At 38.4% G+C, this 21542-nt stretch overlaps 1 protein-coding gene across 1 annotated transcript in view; it reads left to right on the forward strand.

The window, feature by feature from the left end:
• The window catches only part of Fmnl2 (formin like 2), a 288837-nt gene that overhangs the window by 235280 nt on the left and 32015 nt on the right, over nt 1-21542 (forward strand). The window contains 1 exon segment of the mRNA XM_042683447.1: nt 17599-17673. Within this exon segment, the coding sequence (XP_042539381.1) occupies nt 17599-17673 (75 nt within the window).

Here is a 21542-nt window from a genome sequence, read left to right on the forward strand (position 1 = left end):
TATGTTGGTGTTTGTGAGAAGCAGAAATTTAACGTAAGAGAAATGGGTAAGTTAGAAGAATATCAACAAATTCATAGACTTGCTAGGTACTAGGGGCTTATACTTGTAATCCTAGCTACTTGGGAAGCTTTGATTGGGAGTATTGTGACTCTAGGCTGACCCAGGCAAAAATTACTGAAACCTCATTTCAGCTCAAAAAGCAGAGTGGGGTAATATATGCTGTCATCTCAGCTATAGCATAAATAGTAGATTGTGATTCAGGCCAGCTTGGACAAAAGCTGAGTCCCTATTTTAAAAATACTCTGAGCAAAAAGAGTCTGAGCTGGGCGCTGGTGGCTCAAGCCTGTAAGCCTTGCTACTGAGGATAGTGAGACTCTTACCGCCACTTAATCACAGGAAAAGCCGAAGTGGTGGTGTGGCTCAAGTGGCAGAGTGCTAGCTTTGAACAAAAAGGAGCTCAGGGACAGTGCCCAGACCCAGTGTGAGAGCCCCAGGACCAGCATACATACATCACACACACACACACACACACACACTATAGTGTAGAGGTTTACACACACACACACACACGCACACACACACTATAGTGTAGAGGTTTACACACACACACACACTATAGTGTAGAGGTTTACACACACACACACACTATAGTGTAGAGGTTTATACACACACACGCACACACACACACGCACACACTATAGTGTAGAGGTTTACACACACACACACTATAGTGTAGAGGTTTACACACACACACACGCACACACACTATAGTGTAGAGGTTTGGGAGATTCCAAAAGAGAGGTGATTCTCCCATTTAGCTTCTGGATACCACTTGTATTCTTGGATTTATGACTTCTTCCTTCAACTGCAAATTCAGCAACATAGCATCTTGTGTTTCTGTTGCTCCATCACTGCTTCTCCCTGATTCTCCAGCTTCCTTCCTTTTAAGGTCCCTTCTGATTATTTTGGGCCCATCCAGGTAATCTCCTATCTCAAACTCCTTAATTTAACCATGTCTGTTTTTACCCTTTTACCATTTAAAGAAACATAGTCTCCCAAGTGTTTGGGACAGAACACCTTGGTGTGGCAGGATGGGGAGGACATTATTCAACCTGCCTCAGCAATAAAAGGAATCAGGATGTCATTTTATACTAGGAAGATACTGTTGTAAGAAAGCTTCAGGGATTTATTTGGTTCTGAATCTTCACTCTTAAAGCGGACGGGGCACAAGGAAAGAAAGGTTGGGATTGAAATTAGATCTTGCTTACTCCCAAATCTTCACAATACTACCAAGTATCAAAGTAGTGGAACAGTGGAGGAAATATGTTCTCTGATCATTGATGGTTTAGAAACAGTTAGTTGGCAGTGGTTCAGCATGAGGTCATTGGGACTGAGCAGGGAGAGGTTTGGTATTCATATTTTTCATTCTTTGGGCTTCTTCCTCCTCTATAGTCATTTGCTCCTCTGGCTACTGTCTCCATTCATTTCTAACATCTTTGGGACCTTTCCTTTCTGTGAACTTGGATAACTTAAAAAGAAGAGAAGAAAGGAAGAAAGGAATGAATGAAAGAATGAATACCACGTTATCTCATCTGGGAGTAATTGTAGAGATACTTTGCTTCTCACTCGGACTTCAGTTAAACCTCTATATTCTCTCTAAAAGCTCAAGTACAGTTGCATACAAAAGGAAGTTCAATTCTTTAATTGTAGCAGCTACTTTAAAAAAAAATGAAATAAAGTAGGCTGGGTGACTGTGGCTTTCACCTATAATCATAGATACTCAGGAGGTTGAGATTGAGAATCACAGTTCAAAGCCAGTCCTAGCAGAAAACTCCAAAAGACTATCTCCATCTAATTAGCAGAAAACCAGAGGTGGAAAAATGGCTCAAGTGGTAAGAACAGTAGCCTTGAAGGAAAAAAAAATAAAAACCAAGTTAAAACCATGAGGCCATGAGTTCGAGCCCCAGTACCAGTTATTCCCCCCCTCCCCCTCCCACAAAAAAAAAAGAGAGGAAAAACTCCCTGAATGTTGCTTCCTGCTTCACAAGCCTATGCCCTTTAACAGCTGTATGTATTCTTATTTCACATTCTTTATATCAACAAGGTCCTGGGAAAAAACAGTGAGAGCTGCTTGTTAATGACAGATCTTGCAGAATCTGAACCAGAGCCTGATGCCTTTGCCTTACATCTGCAGCTTTCACTTGGGAAGTGTTTCTGTGCCATATAAGTGTTGTATGGTCATTAGAGACATATGGACAATATAGAAGCAAGGTGCTGTGCTGATTTGAAAATGGGAATCAAAGCTATTATAGCTTTGGCAACATCATCACCAACTTCAGAAAAGAATAGAGCATTCAAGATTTTGTTGCGATTCTACCATTTCTTTCTGTAATATAAAAATGTCTATCTTGGAATCACATTGGTGTTCTTCTTCTGTAGCAAGGAGCTGCCTCTCCTTTCCTCCCTCATTCCACCTTGATATGTATAATAAGCATACTTAAAAATCTTTGTATTCCATATTTGTTCTAGATGGTTTTAAAATTGGGTTTGCATTCTGTGAGCATATAATTGTTTCTTAAATACAAAAAGGGTTATAGGTTTTTAACAGTCCTAACGTAGAATGTTGAGATCTAGTCACAAGGCTACATCAGATTATCTTTTGCATAGGTTTAACCATACTATTAAACTAGTTTTGTGAGGGGCTGGGAAGGTGGCTCAGTGGTGAAGTGCTTGCCTTGCATGCATGAGGCCCTGGGTTGGATTGCTCAGAGCCATATAAGCAGAAAAAGCCGGAAATGGAGCTGTGGCTCAAGTGGTCGAGCATTCGCCTTGAGCTGAAGAGCTGAAAGACAGAGCCCAGGCCCAGAGTTCAAGCTCCAGGACTGACAAAAAAAAAGTTTTGCGTTATATTAACTAGGAAGATGGATAAGATAAATCATATATGTGAATATATATATGTCTGTGTATATGTATATATTGTGTAATATGTCTATCCTTTTATAGACATATACATATTTATATACTATATATACTTTTATATTTATACTTATATATATACTTTTTATATATATATACTTTTATATTTATATATATATACTTTTATATTTATATTATCTGTAGCTCTTATGTTCAATTGCATAGAAATATGAGTGTGCATAGCAATAAGTCCTAAAAGGAACTGAATGAGGAGATTTGGACTAGCATTGGTGCTACTATTTTTGTGTGTGTTTATTTCTGCTGTCTGGGATGCTTGAGAAGTAATAATTCTTCAGTTGGGTGGAGTGCTCCTGTTGTGCAGAATTAAATGTTCCCCCTTGCTTTGTAGGAAAACTATATTAAGTCTAGTTTTCTTCTTTATTTTCTAAAGAGGCTTAGTTACCCTTTGTGTTACATCTCTCCCAAACTAAATACATTGATCCAATGATGATCACCTGTGTTTTCAAGAACTGTTAGACAAAATCAAATTTGTTGAAACTTCTGGGGAATGACTGAACTACCACATGTATTTCTCTTCTTTTCCCCCAAATATTTCTTTATTGAAATTAAGTGACTGTATAAATTTCACAATACTGTGGCACAGTTATACTTAGCTAAAGTTACAAACACCATTTAATCTTCACAATGATTGTCATCATTATCTTAATCTACATAGCTTATGAACTCTATGACCTTCATTTCTTACAAATTGGGTGATATGTACATTTATTTCCTTTTGCGTGGTATCAGCTGTTCTCTCTTTCTTTTTCATTCTCTCCCTCCCACCACCACCCTTGAGTTGCTTAGTTCACATCCATCAATGTCCAGTGCAGCTGATGGGCCCCTCTGTTGTATTTTTGCACCTGCTTTCCACCGATTCTGTGTTTTGCTCCCATCTTCCCTCAGATATACATGTGTATACACCATATATGAGGTAAAGAATACAGAGTCATCTAAAAATGATAAGACAAGTTAAGAAGAAGTCCTTTGTTTCCTTGTCTTTGGGTGCTTGGGTATTACAATTTGGTGCTTTTCTCTTGAGACTATCCTCTTTTGGTCTCACTGTATGTGGGTAATTTTGAGTCCTGCTTACCTTATCATATCTCTTTGCATTTTAAATCTAACATCTGCGTATTGGGGAGACATGCACCATTTGCCTCTCTGATCTTGGCTTACCTCGCTCATTATGATTTGTTATAGTTCAACCCATTTCCCTGAGAATGCCATTACTTTATCCTTTCTAATGCCTGTAATGCATGTATTTCTTTTTTTTTTTTATTGTGAAAATACTGTACAGAGGGGTTACAATTACATGGGCAAGATAATGAGTACATTTCTTATCAAGCATTGTAACCTCCTCCTTTGTTTCCCCTTCCCATCCCTTCCCATCCTCCCCACATCCCCCCACCCAAACCTCCCCGCTCCCCCCGCCCCTCCGAACACATGTATTTCTTAGTATGAAAAAGCCACTGTTTAGAGTTAGAGGACTTTGTCAGAAAATAAAAAGCATGATTTCTGCCTCTAAAAAGTTTCTCTTAAGAAAGATAGAACTGACTTTCTAATTAAAGACCAAATGTTATGAGAAGGCAAAAATAAGAGAACAGTAATCCCAAGCTCATACATTTATATTTTATTTTCATGTCTATTTTATTGCCAATTATGGTTTAAATAAAATAATTATGTGTGCTTACAGTGAATATGCTTATTGAGCTTGGTGTTCATGTGAATCAAGCCCGTTTTATTTGAAATTGAAAACACTATTTGCAAACTGTAAAGCACTTTAAAAATATGTGGCATTCATAGTTAATACGTATGGATTTTGATTAATATTTTCAGAATGTAAATATAAATGGAGAAGAATCTATTCCATTTTCTTTCATGTTGAAAATATTCGTAAATTTGTCATGTATGAAAAAGGTACATAGAAATATGAGAATACTGATGTATTCTGTTCTTTAATAAATATTTATTGCTTTTTCATTGTTTGCTTAGTGCAAACAGGCTAGTATATGTTTTGTTAATTTTCAGGTATACACTATGAAGTAGGAATAAAGAGCAAGAGGCTCAGAATAAATGGGCCTACTAGTATGCTCTGGTAAACACCAGCTCTGGAATTTTTACCAAGATCTACTTAACTCATAGTTCATCTACAGCATTCCACAACAATTTCTCATTTTCCAAGCATTTTCTTTACATGCTTTTACTTAGGCTTATCCTTCCTCCTCAAAAGCAAACCTAATAGAGGTATAAAGAAGAGGGAATAGGTTCTAAGTAGTATAAGACTAGAGGGGAAAGATTTGGTGGAGAAAGTCAGAGGTCAAAGAGATCAGCAAGAAGTCTGTCTTACAAGGTAACCAAAGTCAGAGTACATCTGTTATGAAAATACCTGGGGCCCAAATTATACAACAGAACATGACAGAAGGCAAGTAGGAATAAGGTTATGAGGAGATACTGATGGAAAGATTTGCAATTTATGCTTTTTTTAAAAACATTTTTGACCATATGTGGCGTACATTTGTAATCCTAGCTATTCAGGAGGCCCAGCTCTGGAAGGTCACAGTTTGAAGTTATCTGGGCAGGAATGTCCTTGAGACTCTATCTTTAAATAACCAGCAAAAAGCTGAGGATGGAGGCATGGCTCAGGTGGTAGAGCACAGCTGTTAGTAAGATCGCTTACAATGTGAGATCCTGAATTCAATCCCCAGTACTGACAAGAAAACAAAAACCCAACTCTACTGGAAGACAAGTTGGATGAAAAAAGGAATGAAAAGAAATGTATTTACTACAGTACTTAGTAGTTTATAAAATGTTTTGTATACATTGTTTGATTCTGGAAATCTAAGACAGACATTTTCTATAATTCAGGTCTCTCTTTTTGACTGCTGTTGCTCTGCACAAAAAAACCTTTTGAAGGGAGAGATGCTGGAGTTTGGAGATAAGCCACTTAGTGTAGTATTAAGGCCTGGATAAAGTTACTGGCCATGACAATGGATGTGATGTCAATAAACGGAAGAAAAGTTTAAAGTTGATAGAATGAGCCACTGAATATGAGGATGAACATAAGAAAATAAATGTCTATTCAAAATAATTCAAATAGTATACATTTAACTAAGACAAAAATATTCCAATCTAAATACAATCTGGGAATTTAATTTCAGACCATGTGATTTTTTTGCTCTTGTTTATAACTGAAGAAAAATAATTTTGTTTTTATGAAATTTATTCTTAAGAATTTAGTCTGGTGAGGCCTATCTCCGAGTTTACAACTTTTTGATTCCACATAAAATTGTATTTACATATGCCCTATGTAATAAGTATGTGTATATATACTCTAATAAGTCTGAGTCAAGTTAAGTGCTTTTTTTGACTGAAGATATAAAAACTAGTGCCTAAATAATAAAATGAAGGGTGATTTTTAGTTACCAATAGGAACTAAAAATTGCATGGCCAAGGCTGTCTAGCAGGATAATAACAAACTTTATAATAGACTTTAGGCTGTGTATTAGCTTGATGTTGAAATACTGAAAATAATGAAATACCTGAGACATATTTAAAAGGAGAAGAGATTTATTTTGCTTATCGCTATGGAAGCTCTGAGCCAGGATTGGGTGACCCTATTGCTTTGGGTGAAGACATTACATTGTGGTAGGGATATACAGTAGAGTAAACTGCTTATGTCACAAGCTGGGAGTAAAGACAGCTTCCAGTCTTTAAAGATAAATGCAGAAGATCCAGAGTCTTAATGTCATACCTACAATGAAAATGAAATAAGGACCACCCGTTGGAGCGCTCTTCCTGTATTTCCATAGCCCCTCTCAATAGTACCAATTGAAGACCAAGCCTTTAATGCGTAGGACATTCAACATCCAAACTAGAGCAGATTGTATTGGTGATTGTATCAGTCCCTGGTTCCCATTATATGACCAATTGGTAGGTGATTCTATGTCTCCTAACTGAAGCCTGATTGAAGAAGTCTTCAGTGTTTCTAGGGATGGGCTGGTAACATTGACAGCTTGATTCTGGAAACATCTCTGCCCTGTATAGATTCTGAAAGGTGGATCTTTTGGGAACACCTCCCTGCCCCCACAATTAAAATTTTCATTTCTAGACTCCTTGGATCCCTGCTAAACTCCAGACTCTGCCCAACTGTATTTTAGAATCCATTCTTTATTTCCTTTACCACAATGTGGCCTGAGGCTCTTTCATTCTATGTATGTTCATTCTGTGTATCACTCTGCTAAGGATATCAAATCAGACGTAGTTTTCATTCATCATAGAAACATACTCAGCAGAAGATAATATCCCAGCAGTTCCTGATTATGGTCCAGAAATCACTGGATCCTCTGTTATCATGAATTTAAGCTTGTGGTGGGGGAAATTTCCCCCTCAGCTCTGCATCACTCCAGCCTAGAAATGGCTGATCACAGTAATATGAGCCATAGGCTTTGCTGTATTCTGGCACTTGGGTTTTGGCTTTGGGTTATGAGGATTCTTTTGCCACCAATAAATATACCAGCAACATATATGATATCCCAGGTTTCCTGGTACACAACCAAGAACAACACTGAAATTTCTCTTTAAAGTTGTTCCCAGGAATAGGTATAAAATTAGTGAAATATTGTTTTCTGTATGGTAGGTGTGTGTGTCAAGGGCATGTCTAACACATTGTAAAGGATCTCTTTTTGTTAATTGAACATTTATTCTTGATTATTGGAAAACTCTTCTATACTCTCATATTCTTTACTTGTAATCTAATGTTCACTTGGCCTTGGAAAAAGAAAACCTAGCCTTGTAATGTCTACATATAACAAAGGTGGGCACATTCCTGAGCTAGCAAGAGAACTGTTAGGGACTACTGCTGTCCAACCTGGTAAATATCAGAGATTGTTCTTGGCCTTTTTAAACACTAGGACTGAAGGGAAATAATTTTTTCCTACCTTGTAAGGGGAGGAGGGCTCTTTTCTTTTTTTTTTTTCTTACGTATTTTTGTTTTTTTTTATTGTGAAAATACTGTACAGAGGGGTTACAATTACATGGGCAAGATAGTGAGTACATTTCTTATCAAGCATTGTATCCTCCTCCTTTGTTTACCCTTCCCATCCTCCCTTCCCCCCACCCAATCCTCCCCCCCCAAGTTGTAAAGTTCGTTTTCGATATGACAACTTGTACTTCTCATTGTTGCAACAGGTCCACCTGTATCCTTTTTTAAACGACTTATTTTTCCCCTTCCCCTCCACAAATTATACTGACATCAAATACAGTGAAAGCATGGGTTATACTGTGGGGGAGGGACATACAAAGAAATGATCTTATAATTGTGTTAGAAACAAATGCATGAAAGAAAAAAACATTTAAAATACATATCTTAGGGTTCATTTTCCTAACATCATCTTATCTGACCTTTTCTGCTTGACTCATACATATACTAGATATTGCGAATAAGGGAAATCATGGGACCTATGTTTCTTTGGGCTTGGCTTACTTCACTTAATATAATTTTTTCCAAGTCTTTCCATTTCCTCACAAATGGGGCAATGTCATTCTTTCAGACACTCTGAAAACATTACAGGATGGAATAGGAGAAACCTTAGGTCTCCTTGGCGCAGGCCGAAATTTTCTTAATAGAGACCCGGAAACACAACAAATCAAAGAAAGGTTGGACAAATGGGATTGCATGAAGTTGCAGAGCTTCTGCAGGCAAAGGACATAGCTAGCAAGATCAATAGAAAGTCCATGGATTGGGAGAAGATCTTCACTAGCCATACAACGGACAGGGGTCTCATATCTAAAATATACTTGGAACTCAAAAAATTAAATCCCCCAACAACAAATCCTTAAAGAAACAACTGCCCAATAAATAAGTGGGCTAAAGACTTAAAGAGAAACTTCTCTGAAGAAGAAAGAAGGATGGCCAATAGACACATGAAGAAATGCTCAACCTCCCTGGCCATAAAAGAAATGCAAATCAAAACAACATTGAGATACCACCTACCTCAGTTAGAATGGCAAAAATCAAGAACTCTAATAACAACAGATGCTGGAGGGGATGTGGACAGAAGGGAACCTTACTGCATTGTTGGTGGGAATGTAAACTTGTTCAACCACTTTGGAAAGTAGTATGGAGGTTCCTCAAAAGACTCCACATAGAGCTCCCCTATGACCCAGCAATCCCACTTTTGGGCATTTACCCAAATGTTTACAAACAAGACCACACTAAAGCTACCAGCACAACTATGTTTATTGCAGCATTATTTACCATAGCTAAGATCTGGAACCAACCCAGATGCCCCTCAGTAGATGAATGGATCAAGGAAAAAAGGAGGGCTCTTTTCTATACAAGGAGTCCCATTGATCTGAGTGTTGTGGCATCGTCTTCATGGAGACACAACAAATTCAGAAGTTCTTTGTATGTATGGTTGATTCTCTGGAGTCCTTCCCGTCTTTATTTTTTTTTAATGCTTCAGACTATAGTGTTAAGATTTTAATTTTTTGCCTATAATTCTAGCACTTTGGAGTCTGAGACAGAATTTATGAAGTACATAGTAAAAGTATGTCTCTACAAAAAAAAAATACTGAGAACCCCCCAAAACTTTTTTTTTTTAATTCTTCTGTTCCTGGGGCCTGACCTCAGGGCCAGGGTGATGTCCCTGAGATTTTTGCTCAAGGTTAGTACACTTGAACCATAGCTCTGCTTCTGTTTTTGGGGGGTATTTTATTGGAGACAGCTGTCTCACTGATTTTCCTGTCCAGGCTGGCTTCACACTTCCATCCTCACATCTTACCCTCTTGAGTAGCTAGGATTACAGGCATGAGCCACCAGTGCCCAGCAGGAACTTTTGTTTATTCATATTATATTGATATTATAAATAACATAGAAAATTGGGTATTTTTCATTCAAAATAATAAAACTCATTACATGTTAATATAACCATTCCTATTAAAAACAAATACCAGTGAAAATGCGGGTTACCTTAGTTAACTCAAGCCACCATTACAAATAACCATAAGCTAGGTGGCTTAAGCAACAAAAAATACTTTCTCACAGTTCTAAAGCTTAGAAGCCTAAGCTCAGGGTTCTAACAGGAATATTCTTTTTTTGCCTCTCAGATGTCTACCTTGTGATGTCTTCACATGATCTTTTGGTGTGTGTGTTCTTGGTCTCTTCTTAGGAGGCCATGAGCCTGTTGATTTAGGAACCATCTCTTCCACTCCATTCTGACGTTATTTAACCTTAGACTGTTAAAATTCTTATCTCTAAACACAGTCACTTCAACAAACAGAATATTAGTGCACACATTTTGTGGAAACACAATTCAGTCTAGCAGTGGTGTTATATATTTTTAAAAATCTTTTAATAAAGCAAATATATCAGTGGTCATTTGGAAAATTGAGTTACTGAATTATCCACATCTTTAAGGTGTTAATGATTTCATAAGGCAGTCTTTAAAAACTCACAGTAACTCCAATATAGTAAAAAATTGAAGTATTAGGAAGTTGTCAGTTTTGGATTAGAAATTTTTCAAGATTCCTACTTTTCATAGAGTGGAGTCAGAATAATAAAACTTAGTAGTAGTGGTAGTAATACTAACTGGGGCTTGTACTCAGGGCTTCATGCTCTCATGTGGCTTTTTTACTTATGGCTGGTGCCCTCCCACTGAAACTGTGTTCAGGCTTTTTGCTGGCTAATTGGAGGTGACTCTTGTAGATGTGTCTGTCTGAGATGTCTTGAAACCACAATTCTCAGATCCCAGTCTCAGTCAGTAGGATCATAGTGAATCACTGACATCAGGTGGGAGCTTAATTTTTATCATTGACAACAACTATTGCCCTTTTTTTTCTTCTTCTGTAAACGTAGCTTATATACGTTTGAGAAAATGTCTGCCTCGTAGGTAAGCCTGAGAAGTGATATTTTGTCAGTTCCTCCTTTGCATGAGAATGAGAGCATAGGTAGTTCATTTTGCCACTTGAATAATCACAGAAGTGCTTGTTCTCAAGACAGCTATACTTCAGTGTGCAGCCATACTGCTCTGTGCAGAGCTCCCATTTCACCATGTACAACACTAGAAAGATGTGTTCAGGGATTGAGAAGTGATAATATGAATGCATTTTACTACTTCACTGACCCCTTTCTTGAGTGAAACCGGCTCTTTTCTCACTTTAACTTGAGACTACATGGCTGTAATGAATACATTGCTTACCAGGACCATTTAGCCTGACTTCCATCAAGGAACCAATGGTTTTATTCACTTGTTATTGCTCTCACATTGATTGTTTTTCAGTGCAGATGCCAATTCTTTGAAAATGGCAAGTAACATCTTAGTATTACAAATATACTCTTGATCTCACAGATGCTATAAAAGGAAGTTGAGGATCCTTGATGTTTAAAGACTGCATTTAACTCCTGCCCAAACCCATTGCCTGTGATAATCTTGTGCTGGTAGAAGCCAGAACCACTGTCCTTCTGACAGTACCCCAGAATCGATATTAAGGGAGAGTGTGGGGAAGACCCTAGGAGAAACAGGAGATGTAAATGGTGAGTTAGGAGCAGGTGGTGGACAGACTCCAGACCGTTGCCTACTGTTGGTCTTTGATAGGTCAAATAATGGCACACCTTTGATTTACTTTGATATGTTAGGACTCAGATACGAGGAGAGCTTGTACTGACTGCCTCTATAAGTAGGTCCTGAGGTCTTGTGGAATGCTGCTCTAGGCATGTGCTTTTGCCTCAGTATAGATGCTAGGTTTTAACTACTACAGTTGGGTCACTGGTCTGCCAGACCTAATTGGGTATGTTAAGAGAATGAAGTTGGAACCATAAATGGGTGAAAATAAAGGACAGTATTAGACCATCTTCTACCCTATGAACGTTTTAGTTGGTTAGTCATCCTAGAGAAATTGATTAAACACTAGACTTTCCTGGGGAAGAGTATTTGGGTTCTCCAGAGAAACAACCCATCAGGGATCTATAGATATGGCAATAAATATAAGAGGAGACTTAAGGGATTTGGCTCACATGATTATGGAGCCCAGAAGTTCCACAATCTGCTGTCTTGCATAGTGGAGACCTAGGAAAGCCATGATTGTAATTTAAGGAAAGCCGTGATTGTAATTTAGTCTGAAGATCTGAGAACTGGAGGACTAAGATATGTGTCCTGGAGTCTAAAAGACCAAACACTTACAGGGGAAGATGGATATCTTGGCTTATGGTGACAGGTTCTCTTTCTCTAAATTTTCTACTTTTGTTCACCTTGGATTTTTTCAGTGAATTAGAGATGCCCACTCAGCATGGTAGACATGATCTTCTTTACTTAGTCTGAGGATTCAAATACTACACTCTTCCCAGAAACTACTCTCACAGGAACACACAAAAATAGTAGTTTATCCTAGGTGCCTGAGGCTCATGCCTGGGATCTTACCTACTCAGGAGTCTGAGAAGGAAGGATCATGATCTTCTTTACTCAGTCTGAGGATTCAAATGCAAATCTCTTCTCAGAAAATCCTCTCACAGGAACATACAGAAATAATGCCTATGGCTCATGCCCATGATCCTAGCTAGTCAAGAGGCTGAGAACTAAGGCTCATAGTATGAAGCCAGCCCAGGCAGAAAAGCCCACGAGATTATCTCCAATTAACCACCAAAAAGCTGGAAGTGGAGCTGTGGCTCAAGTGGTAGAGCTCTAGCTTTGAGCTGAATTGCTGAGGGACAGTGCCCAGGCCCATAACCGACGAAAGAAAGAAAGAAAGAAAGAAAGAAAGAAAGAAAGAAAGGAAGGAAGGAAGGAAGGAAGGAAGGAAGGAAGGAAGGAAGGAAGGAAGGAAGGAAGGAAGGAAGGAAGGAGGAAGGAAGGAAGGAAGGAAGGGAGGGAGGGACGAAGGAAGGAAGGAAGGAAGGACAGACAAACAAACAAACAAGGGTCTTGTATTATAGCCAAACCATTTAAGTCAGACATTCAGAATATTTTCAGAAGTCGCTATAGATAACTGTATTGTAGACCTTTATGCTTCAGAATTTAGTGAAGGCCATTTTCTGTTTGGGGAGTAATGAAAATGTTTCTTATTTAGGTTGTGGTGTGTCAATGAGTGTCCCTTTGGGGTTTTCTCTAATCTTTTTTTTTTTTTTTTTTTTTGCTGCTACATCAAACTCCTTTCCTTTGTTCGTTACAGTAAAATACATGCATGGAAAGTAAGATACACATTTGGATGCTGTGTTTGCTTCCAAACATCTGGATGTCTGAAAACATCTGGAAAAATGACTAAGGTTTTCACAGGGATGTTTAGTGTTCTGCAGATGAAACTTCAGACTTATAATCAGATGTCTCCAAGGCTAAGGTGGATCTAAGTGTTTTATTAATTTATAAAAAATGAAAGTTCACTATTGATTGCAGAATACATTCAGATGCTTAACTTTCATTCACTTTTACTTCATTAGAGAGAAATCAAGTTTCAGAATGCTTTGTTTAGATGAACATTTCTTTCTTTAAATTCCAAGGAGACTCAAGAGCGAATGGCAGGCCTTGAAGTCTACTTTTGTTACAGCAGCATTCAGTATCTGTGAATGTATATGAAATACCAGACTGGCAACTGTAGAATAGTCTAGAAAACTGGTTTCATTGGGCCAGTGTGGTGTCAGCAACTAAAACTGCTGATGTTTGCCAGAGAAGGAAGAAGATGCTTTTCTGAGGACTAACTATGAAGTAACTGTTTACTTCATAAGACCCTGAAAAGAAAACGGAACTTTTGTTCCCAGGCAGGCTCCCAGAAGTATACTCTAATCAGTCATAACAGAGAGCTTGCCTCTAAAACCATGCCTTCCTGCAGGGAGTCTAGCTGATCACAGGGCCCTATTGTGAAGAAAGAAAAAGAAAGTATTGAGCCAGGCGCCAGGCAACAGGGCAAAAAGGAAACACTTAAGCAAGGGGCCTTTAATTTTTATATAACTAACCCAGAAGCATTTATAGCCACCTCATAAGAGTCAGGGCTCAATCTGGCTGCAGTCGTGTGGTGCCTTGGGAGCTGTTGCTGGAGGAGCCAGAGACAGCCACTGACCTTGAAGGAGACAGAGAGGTAGCTCAAGGCCGAGAGTCTGTTCATTTCAACATCTGGTCAGCAAGATTATACTCTTTTATTACAAAGCTTTTGTAAAACCATCTTTTCTTTGCTATGAGCCTGTAGGGAAATCATCCACTGACCTCAGCCCATTCTTAGAGACACTTTAAACCACAGCCTTCTTTGCATCCAGGGTCCAGATTTATCCAAATGGTTTGGGACACTGTTTGGAAATGCCTTTCACAGATGTTGGAGAACATAGCAGAGTTGGTTTTTTTGGCAAGAAATGTACTTTTGCTTCATTTCTCCTTTAAGTGAAAATGTATCTTGCTTGTAGAAGTGGTTTGCTTTATCTGGGTAAAGTGGTACTTACCTGCTACATGAACAGGAGCAAACTAGCTGGGCTATCACAGTAATTTGGCCCTTGTACGTAGGTTGTACATAGCCAAGTACATCTCTCTGAATTTGTTTTGTATTAAGTTTCCATGTAGGTCAGTCTGGGAATATTGTGCTATATTACTACACTAGATTAGAATTGTAGTCCTTTATTCTAGATTTTTGTTTTCAAACTTTTATTAGATATGAAATCTTCCCATGCCACAAGAAGTCTTACTAGGCAACCTGCCATTTCCCTGCCAAGTTCCTGAAATATTGAGCCTCCTGGAGCCGCCCTGTAACCCTTATGGTTTCTTAAAGCATGACTTGAAAGTCAACTAAGGTTCTTAAAATGTCTGTGAAAATGGAGACCAGAGCTGGCCATTGTTGTCTCATCTAACAGTAGCATCATGGTAGAGTTGTGACTCACATGTCAGGTTTTTATGATCCATTCACATAGTCCTGATTCTGAGCTTGTAACCCCTCACCCATCAGTGTCAGAGCTTAAAGTTACAAAGAGGGCATTTGTCTTAGGTGGTCTTTGCAGGGTTGGGCAGTGTAGTGGCATCAGTTGGCCAAGACTGGACGCCAAGCATTTTCACTTGACACAATATAAATCATGGTCAGCAAATGTATTCACATAAGATGATGAGATGATTTGTAATGAAAATGCCTCTTAGTTACAGTAGAGTACTTGGTTTTCCTGGTATGCATGTTTTGATTTATCTGTTGATTTACTTAATTTCTGGTAGCTCTGCTTGCTAGCAGTAGAAATCTAATTTCTGTTACAGTAGTGCAATACACAAGAATCCCTTTCCAGTTGGCTCTTCTCTGCTCTTCTTTGTCTTTCTGCAGCTCCCAAACTTTCAGGCCTCCTACTCTAGGACTCCTTTTGATCAATGATCTCAAAGTTGATAAGGGAATGAGAAATATTAGTAAATTTAAAAGCCAAGAATGTACAAATTAAGCTGCAAGAGTGTAACTTACTTTATTTAAATATTTTTCATTCTGTAGCTTTATAGGACAGATGGAAGTTATATGAGCAATATGTAATGTTTGGTAATTTATACACATTGATATGTTCCTGCTAGTCCATACATCTTGATGAAGTTCTTGAACATCAGTGTATGGATTCTGAAAGCAGATGAAAAGTGGTGTCTTGTTGTTTGATCTTTACCAGTTTTTTTCTACAAATAGACAAGAGGCGTGCTTAATCAATCATGTTGGTCCCGTTTTAACTATATGAGTAAGGGTGGTCCAGATGTGAGCAGTATGAACTATGTAAGACGACTTCCTTTTGATGTGGGACCCAACTTTTACCAACCTTCCCCACACATATCTTCCCATTTCCTGTGGGATTATAGTCTACACTTGTTTAATGATTGCTAAAGTCATAAGGAAACAAATGTGAATCTGGTTTGCATGCTTCTTTTTTTTTTTTCCCAAGCAGAAAGGGAGAGGACTCCATAAGCCAGGCTGTTCCCAGAAGCAAAGTCAGGGAATTCCACACTGATCTCAGGAAGGCAACACAGAGTCTCAACTTCTATGCAGAGTAACTCAGTGGAACTGACAGTAGAGACACTCCAGTATTTCTGGGGAATTTTGAGAGCGTTCACACAGATTCTTCCCCAAACCTGACATCTGTGTTGCTTTGTGATTTGAATTCTTTTTACCAGCTTTATAGCAGTTATGAAGAGAAAGCTATCTAAGTCTATTACTTTAGATAAGTAAAGGAGTTACTTGCTTCATAACATATATTCTTGGCATAGATGACTGTTAACAGAATGGGGCTTGACCTCTGGGCCTGGGCGCTGTCCCTCAGCTCTTCAGCTCAAGGCTGGTGCTCTACCGCTTGAGCTACAGCGCCACTTCCTGACAGAATGATTTGTAAACCACATATATTCAGAGTTCTTCTTAATGTCTACTTTTAGTCTGTCTATCAGGCTACTGTGGCATTTTGAGGGATATTTATCCACCATGAATTTAATTCTTTATTGGTTGTGCTGGTTAGATGTCATCCCTTTATTAACCAATCAGCAATTCTGACTCTTTCTAATGCCACCTATTGGGAGTCTTCACCAAGTGGGCAGACTTTTTCAGTGATGAGTGCTTGTTCCTTTGGGCACAGTCTAGTGAGCAGGATCTACATTGTCTTATGACATTCAATAGACCTTTGTTTTGAGAAACTTGTCTTTTGTGAATATCAAAATTAACCCATAGTGTTTTAAAATGTCTGCATTCATGACCATTGAATTAGACTGTCTAGATGGCTTCAGAAAAGCATGTTTTATCAAACGCAAATTTTCCTTTAGATTCTCCCCACCGGAGTCTACCTCTCCTTCCTGAGCTATGTATATTTCTCTCTCTGCCTTCTGAAACTATGGTTCAGTTTTCGGAATAAGTTTCCATAGAGTTATTATTTGCTGAAAATCTGTGTGTGTATGTGTGTATGCCTGCCAGTTCTGGGGCTTGAATTTTGGGCCTGAGTGCTGCCCCTGAGCTTTTGTACTCAGGGGTAGCAGACCCACATCTCCACTCCCACTTTTGGGGGGGGGGGGGCGAAGGGGAGATAAGAGTCTCCTGGACTTTCTTTCCTCTGTCAGCTTCAAACCATGATCTTAAGATCTCAGTAATTTGTCTGTGTTATTTCACTTGTTCGATGTAAGTATTCATTTTAGCTGAACACATGTTCTAGGCTTTTGGGGTACTGCTTCATAAATTGTTGTGAATTTCTATGTTCACATTAAATGGGCTAATATAGCTTCTATAAGTGTCCTTTTTTTAACTTCTGTGTTATAATGCATTAAACTCATTTCAGTTAGGCATATGAACATTTTGAACCTGCTTTTCAAGGAGCTTACATTCTGAATTATTCAAATTTAAAATTGTTAAAATCAAAATTAAAGATATTTTTGTACCATGAACATACTCTTGGATTGTGAATGCATGATAAAAATAATGGCAGATCTGCAAAGGCAACCAATGAAAAACATTTGATATGTCTCTGAAAATATGCAAAGGAAACCACACATGAGCTTTTGGCCCTGTTTTACTTGGCTGTTTGTGAGATTACTATTTTGGATGGAAAGTAAATAGTATTTGAAAATGAAAGATACTCTGGTAATAATTATTAACACTAAAATCTAATTTTGGAATGCTTATGTTTGCATTGTCACATGCACATGAAACTGTATATTTCAGGTTTGTGGAGAAAAACAACGCTTTGAGAAGTTGATGGAACATTTCAGGAATGAAGACAATAACATAGATTTTATGGTGAGTTACTTTCATGTATTACATCCAGTAAAGCAAACTCAGTTTAACATTTTTTTCTAAACATGTACACATAGACACACCACCACCACCACCGAACAAAAAATTTAGTTTAATGTGTTGTAGATCCATCCTAGAACATTTCCTCTTCATTTGTCTTTTCCCTTTATGGCATTTATTTCCAGTTGTATTCACTTAATGCACACTTCACTAAAGGACAAAAGTGCTGGTTATTTATAGCAAATAAAGGGGGAATCGGTGCATTTGGGAAAAGGAAGATGAGAACTGGTGCCAATACCTGCAGTTGCCAACTTCAGCTGCTGATGATACTCCATAGAAATCCTAAGTGGAAGGAATCTTGACCTTTTTAACACTTGCTGACTCTGTTCGGTGGTCTTTTTCAGATCATATGCTGAGAGATTAAGAGCTTTGCTTTGTAGAAACTGAATTAATTTGTTAGCCCTCCTTCCCCCCATTAATGTGTATCAGTAATCTCCCTTCCCCCTTTACCTATTTTCCTGATTCGATAATTCCAGGAGAAATATACAGTCATCCTCTAGATAGTCTTTTCAGGTGAGAACACATGCAAGAATGTGAGGTTCCGCAGCAGCCCTGTCATTCTCAGAAAAGAACCACAAAAGGAGTTTCAGCACTTCTGAATTCATATGTGCAAATTTGAATCCTGGACTGAAGAAAGACTCTATCATAAAGATTGCCCTCAGACAGAATTAGTTTTGAGTGGGTCAGATCTGTAGGTTGACTAATTACAATCACCCTAGGAGGGGCTGGGAAGGTGGCTCAGTGGTAGACTGCTTGCCTTGCATGCACGAGGCCTGGGTTTGATTCCTTGGCACCACACACACAGAAAAAGCTGCAAGTGGTGCTGTGGCTCAAGTGATAGAGTGCTACCCTTGAACTGAAGAGCTGAGGGACAGTGCCCAGGCCCAAAGTTCAGGCCCCAGGACTGACAAAAAAAAAAATTACCCTAGGAAACTTGGACCTAGAGGGGAGGTCCTTTCCTAGGCTGAATATCCCAGATAAACCACTTTGGATCTACAGCAGGTGTCCAAACAGTTGTTACATTGCAAAGCCTGTACCTAATATGCTAATAATGTTTTAATTTCAGTGGCTTCAGTGATTTTTTTAAAAATTTTACTTTTTGTTGGTTGTGGGGGCTTGAATTCAGGACCTAAACACTGTCTCTGAGCCTCTTTGTGCTCAAGGCTAGTGCTCTACCTCTTAAGCCACAGTGCCACTTCCAGTTTTTGAGTGGTTAATTAGAGATAAGAGTCTCATGCCCTGGCTGGCTTCCAACCACAACCCTCAAATCTCAGCCTCCTGAGTAGGTAGGATTACAGACGTGAACCACAAGTGTCCTGCAGTGATTTTTTTTTAAGTGTGAAATTCAGCTTTGTTGATTTCTAACTTGTCCATGTGGAAAAAAAAATTGGGAGTGGGGAGTTGCAACACAAATTTATATGCATGCTAGCCTTCACCCCTTTTCAGAATTGGTGAGAAATATGAGGTCTTTCAGAGAGAATTTTTTTGTTCTGTTAGGTACAATATTTGCTTTTGAAAAGAAGGAAAATAAGTGTAAGACAGGGTTACTTTCTCTTATTAGGATTTTTGGAGACATTCAGGCTAATAGTGGTCTTGGTGATAAATATGTAAAGAAATCCATGCTTTGGCTCATTACCAGCTGATTTTCTGTGCCTTGTTAAGAGGAACTGATTGTGTTACAGCTGAGTTTGCAAACTGGAGTCCCTAAGGCTAAAGCGAACTTAAACCCTTGTGAGTTTAGTTGGACAAGTGAAGATTTTACATAAAGAGAGGCAGATAATGATACATAAAAGCAGATGCCTGAGTTTTTGAAAATTAAGAACACCTGATAATATTAGGTTGCATTGGTAGAAAGTGTTAGCTGCTAGAGCCAAGTAGTCCCAGTTCTTTTTGTCTAAAGGAGGATGAACAGTTGAGTCTTGTGTTCAAGGCCTGCCTGGACAAAATTAGTGAGATCCCATCTCAAAAATAAAATAAAAACAAAATGGGTTGTTCTTATTTTGATTTCTTTTTATTGAGATTGTGTAGCTCAAGTGGTAGAGAACTTGCCTAGAGGCTATAGGTTCAATTTCTACCACCACCCCCCCCTAAAATAAAGTAATGAAATCCTCTGTAGTTTTTCACAAGCCACACCATTCCCCTTGTTGTGTTTCATATTACCTACTTCACTCAGTTAGGACACCTGCTGGCTGTTCTATTTAAGTTTCTGCTGAATTATAACTAGTCTGTAAAAACAACTGTTATGTTCACATCCAGATTAGACACATGCTCTCTCAGTTGGCTTCTTCATATGTACAGGCGCCGAGGTGCCTTCTTTACAGGCCAGTGGCATACAAGTGCTATTCTGGATTTATGTCACCTATAAATAATTTCCTTTTTTTGCATATCATAAGACCCAGTATTTAGAGCACTTTTTAGGGAGATGTGGGAAGATGTCAGAACCCATCTGTACTTTCTTTCCAGAAAACAAGGCTTTAGATAAACTGCCTCAGTAATGCAAGTAGGTTGTACAAGCTCCCAAATAACATATTTATCATAATGTGTAAATTGTTTTAGTATCGCTAAGACCTTCTTCTGTATTTGATGGGCAAAAAAAACCCCAAATAACATCTGCTAATTAAAAAAATACAAACTTAGAAAACAACAAGCTGGGTCACAAAGAAAATTGGCATTTTTTAAAGTTCATTTAACTCAAGAACTTTATGCATTTTTTTAAATTAATTTTTTTATGGGGGCTTGAACACTGGGCTTGGGCGTTGTCCCTGAGCAATTCAGCTCAAGGCTAGAGCTCTACCACTTGAGCCATAGTACCACTTATTGTTTTACGGTAGTTTATTGGAGATAAAAGTCTTCCAGGGCTGGCTTTGATCCATGATCCCCAGATCTCAGCCTCCTAAGTAGCTAGGATTACAAGCATGAGCCACCAATGCTCGGCTTAAAGTAAATTTTTTAGTAAAAGTTCCCTTTTAACTGATGGGGTTTATACACCTTCCAAAACATCCAGTGTGTAGCATGTATTCGAAGAATTGACTTAGTAGAAGCAAATTTTGAACAATAGCAGGAATTGTGGGGAGCTTAGGGGCCTAATTCTGTTGAATTCTATTCTGTTATCTACCAAACTAGGGGCTAGTTTTCTCTAGAACAGATCTTAGGGGCACCGATGTAGTTGTGGGGAGAAAGTACTAAACTCCAAACTTTTTTGGAATAGAAATAAGGTGATTGCAGTGGAAGGTAGCAGGGAGCTCATAGTAAATTTTGAGAAGTAAAGATTTACATGTTCTTTGTAATATTTTTCCTATCTGGTTTTATACCTATACATATATCTGCAACAGCATGTTTAGTTTGTTCTTTATACTTGTATGATTTCAAGGATAGATTTACTGAAATTCAGCACACATATTATTCACTTTGCCCACTGTCAGTGGACAGTGTGTGTTTAGTACATATACACGGCTGTATAACCATCATGAGAACATTCTACCACCTGCAAAAGAGTCCCTTGTGTTCCTTAGCAGTCATTTCCCATTTACCTCATCCCCAGCCTTAGGCATACACTTTCTGTTTCTATGGTTTGGCCTAGTCTTGATATATTTTCATGGAATCAGACATGTGGTCTCTTTGGACTGGCTTTTTTCACTTGCAATGGTGTTTTCCAATTCCTCTATTCTGTAATATTTGTGAGGACTTTATCACTGTTTATTGTCACAGTATTCCATTGGGTAGCTACACAATATTTTATCCTTTATGGGCATTGATTTCTTCCCACTGTTGGGTTCTTATGTATATGTCTATGAACATCTATGTGCAGATTT

The sequence above is a fragment of the Dipodomys spectabilis genome, unplaced genomic scaffold (assembly GCF_019054845.1).
Source record: "Dipodomys spectabilis isolate Male_0828 unplaced genomic scaffold, ASM1905484v1 ptg000081l, whole genome shotgun sequence".
Lineage (NCBI taxonomy): Eukaryota > Metazoa > Chordata > Mammalia > Rodentia > Heteromyidae > Dipodomys > Dipodomys spectabilis.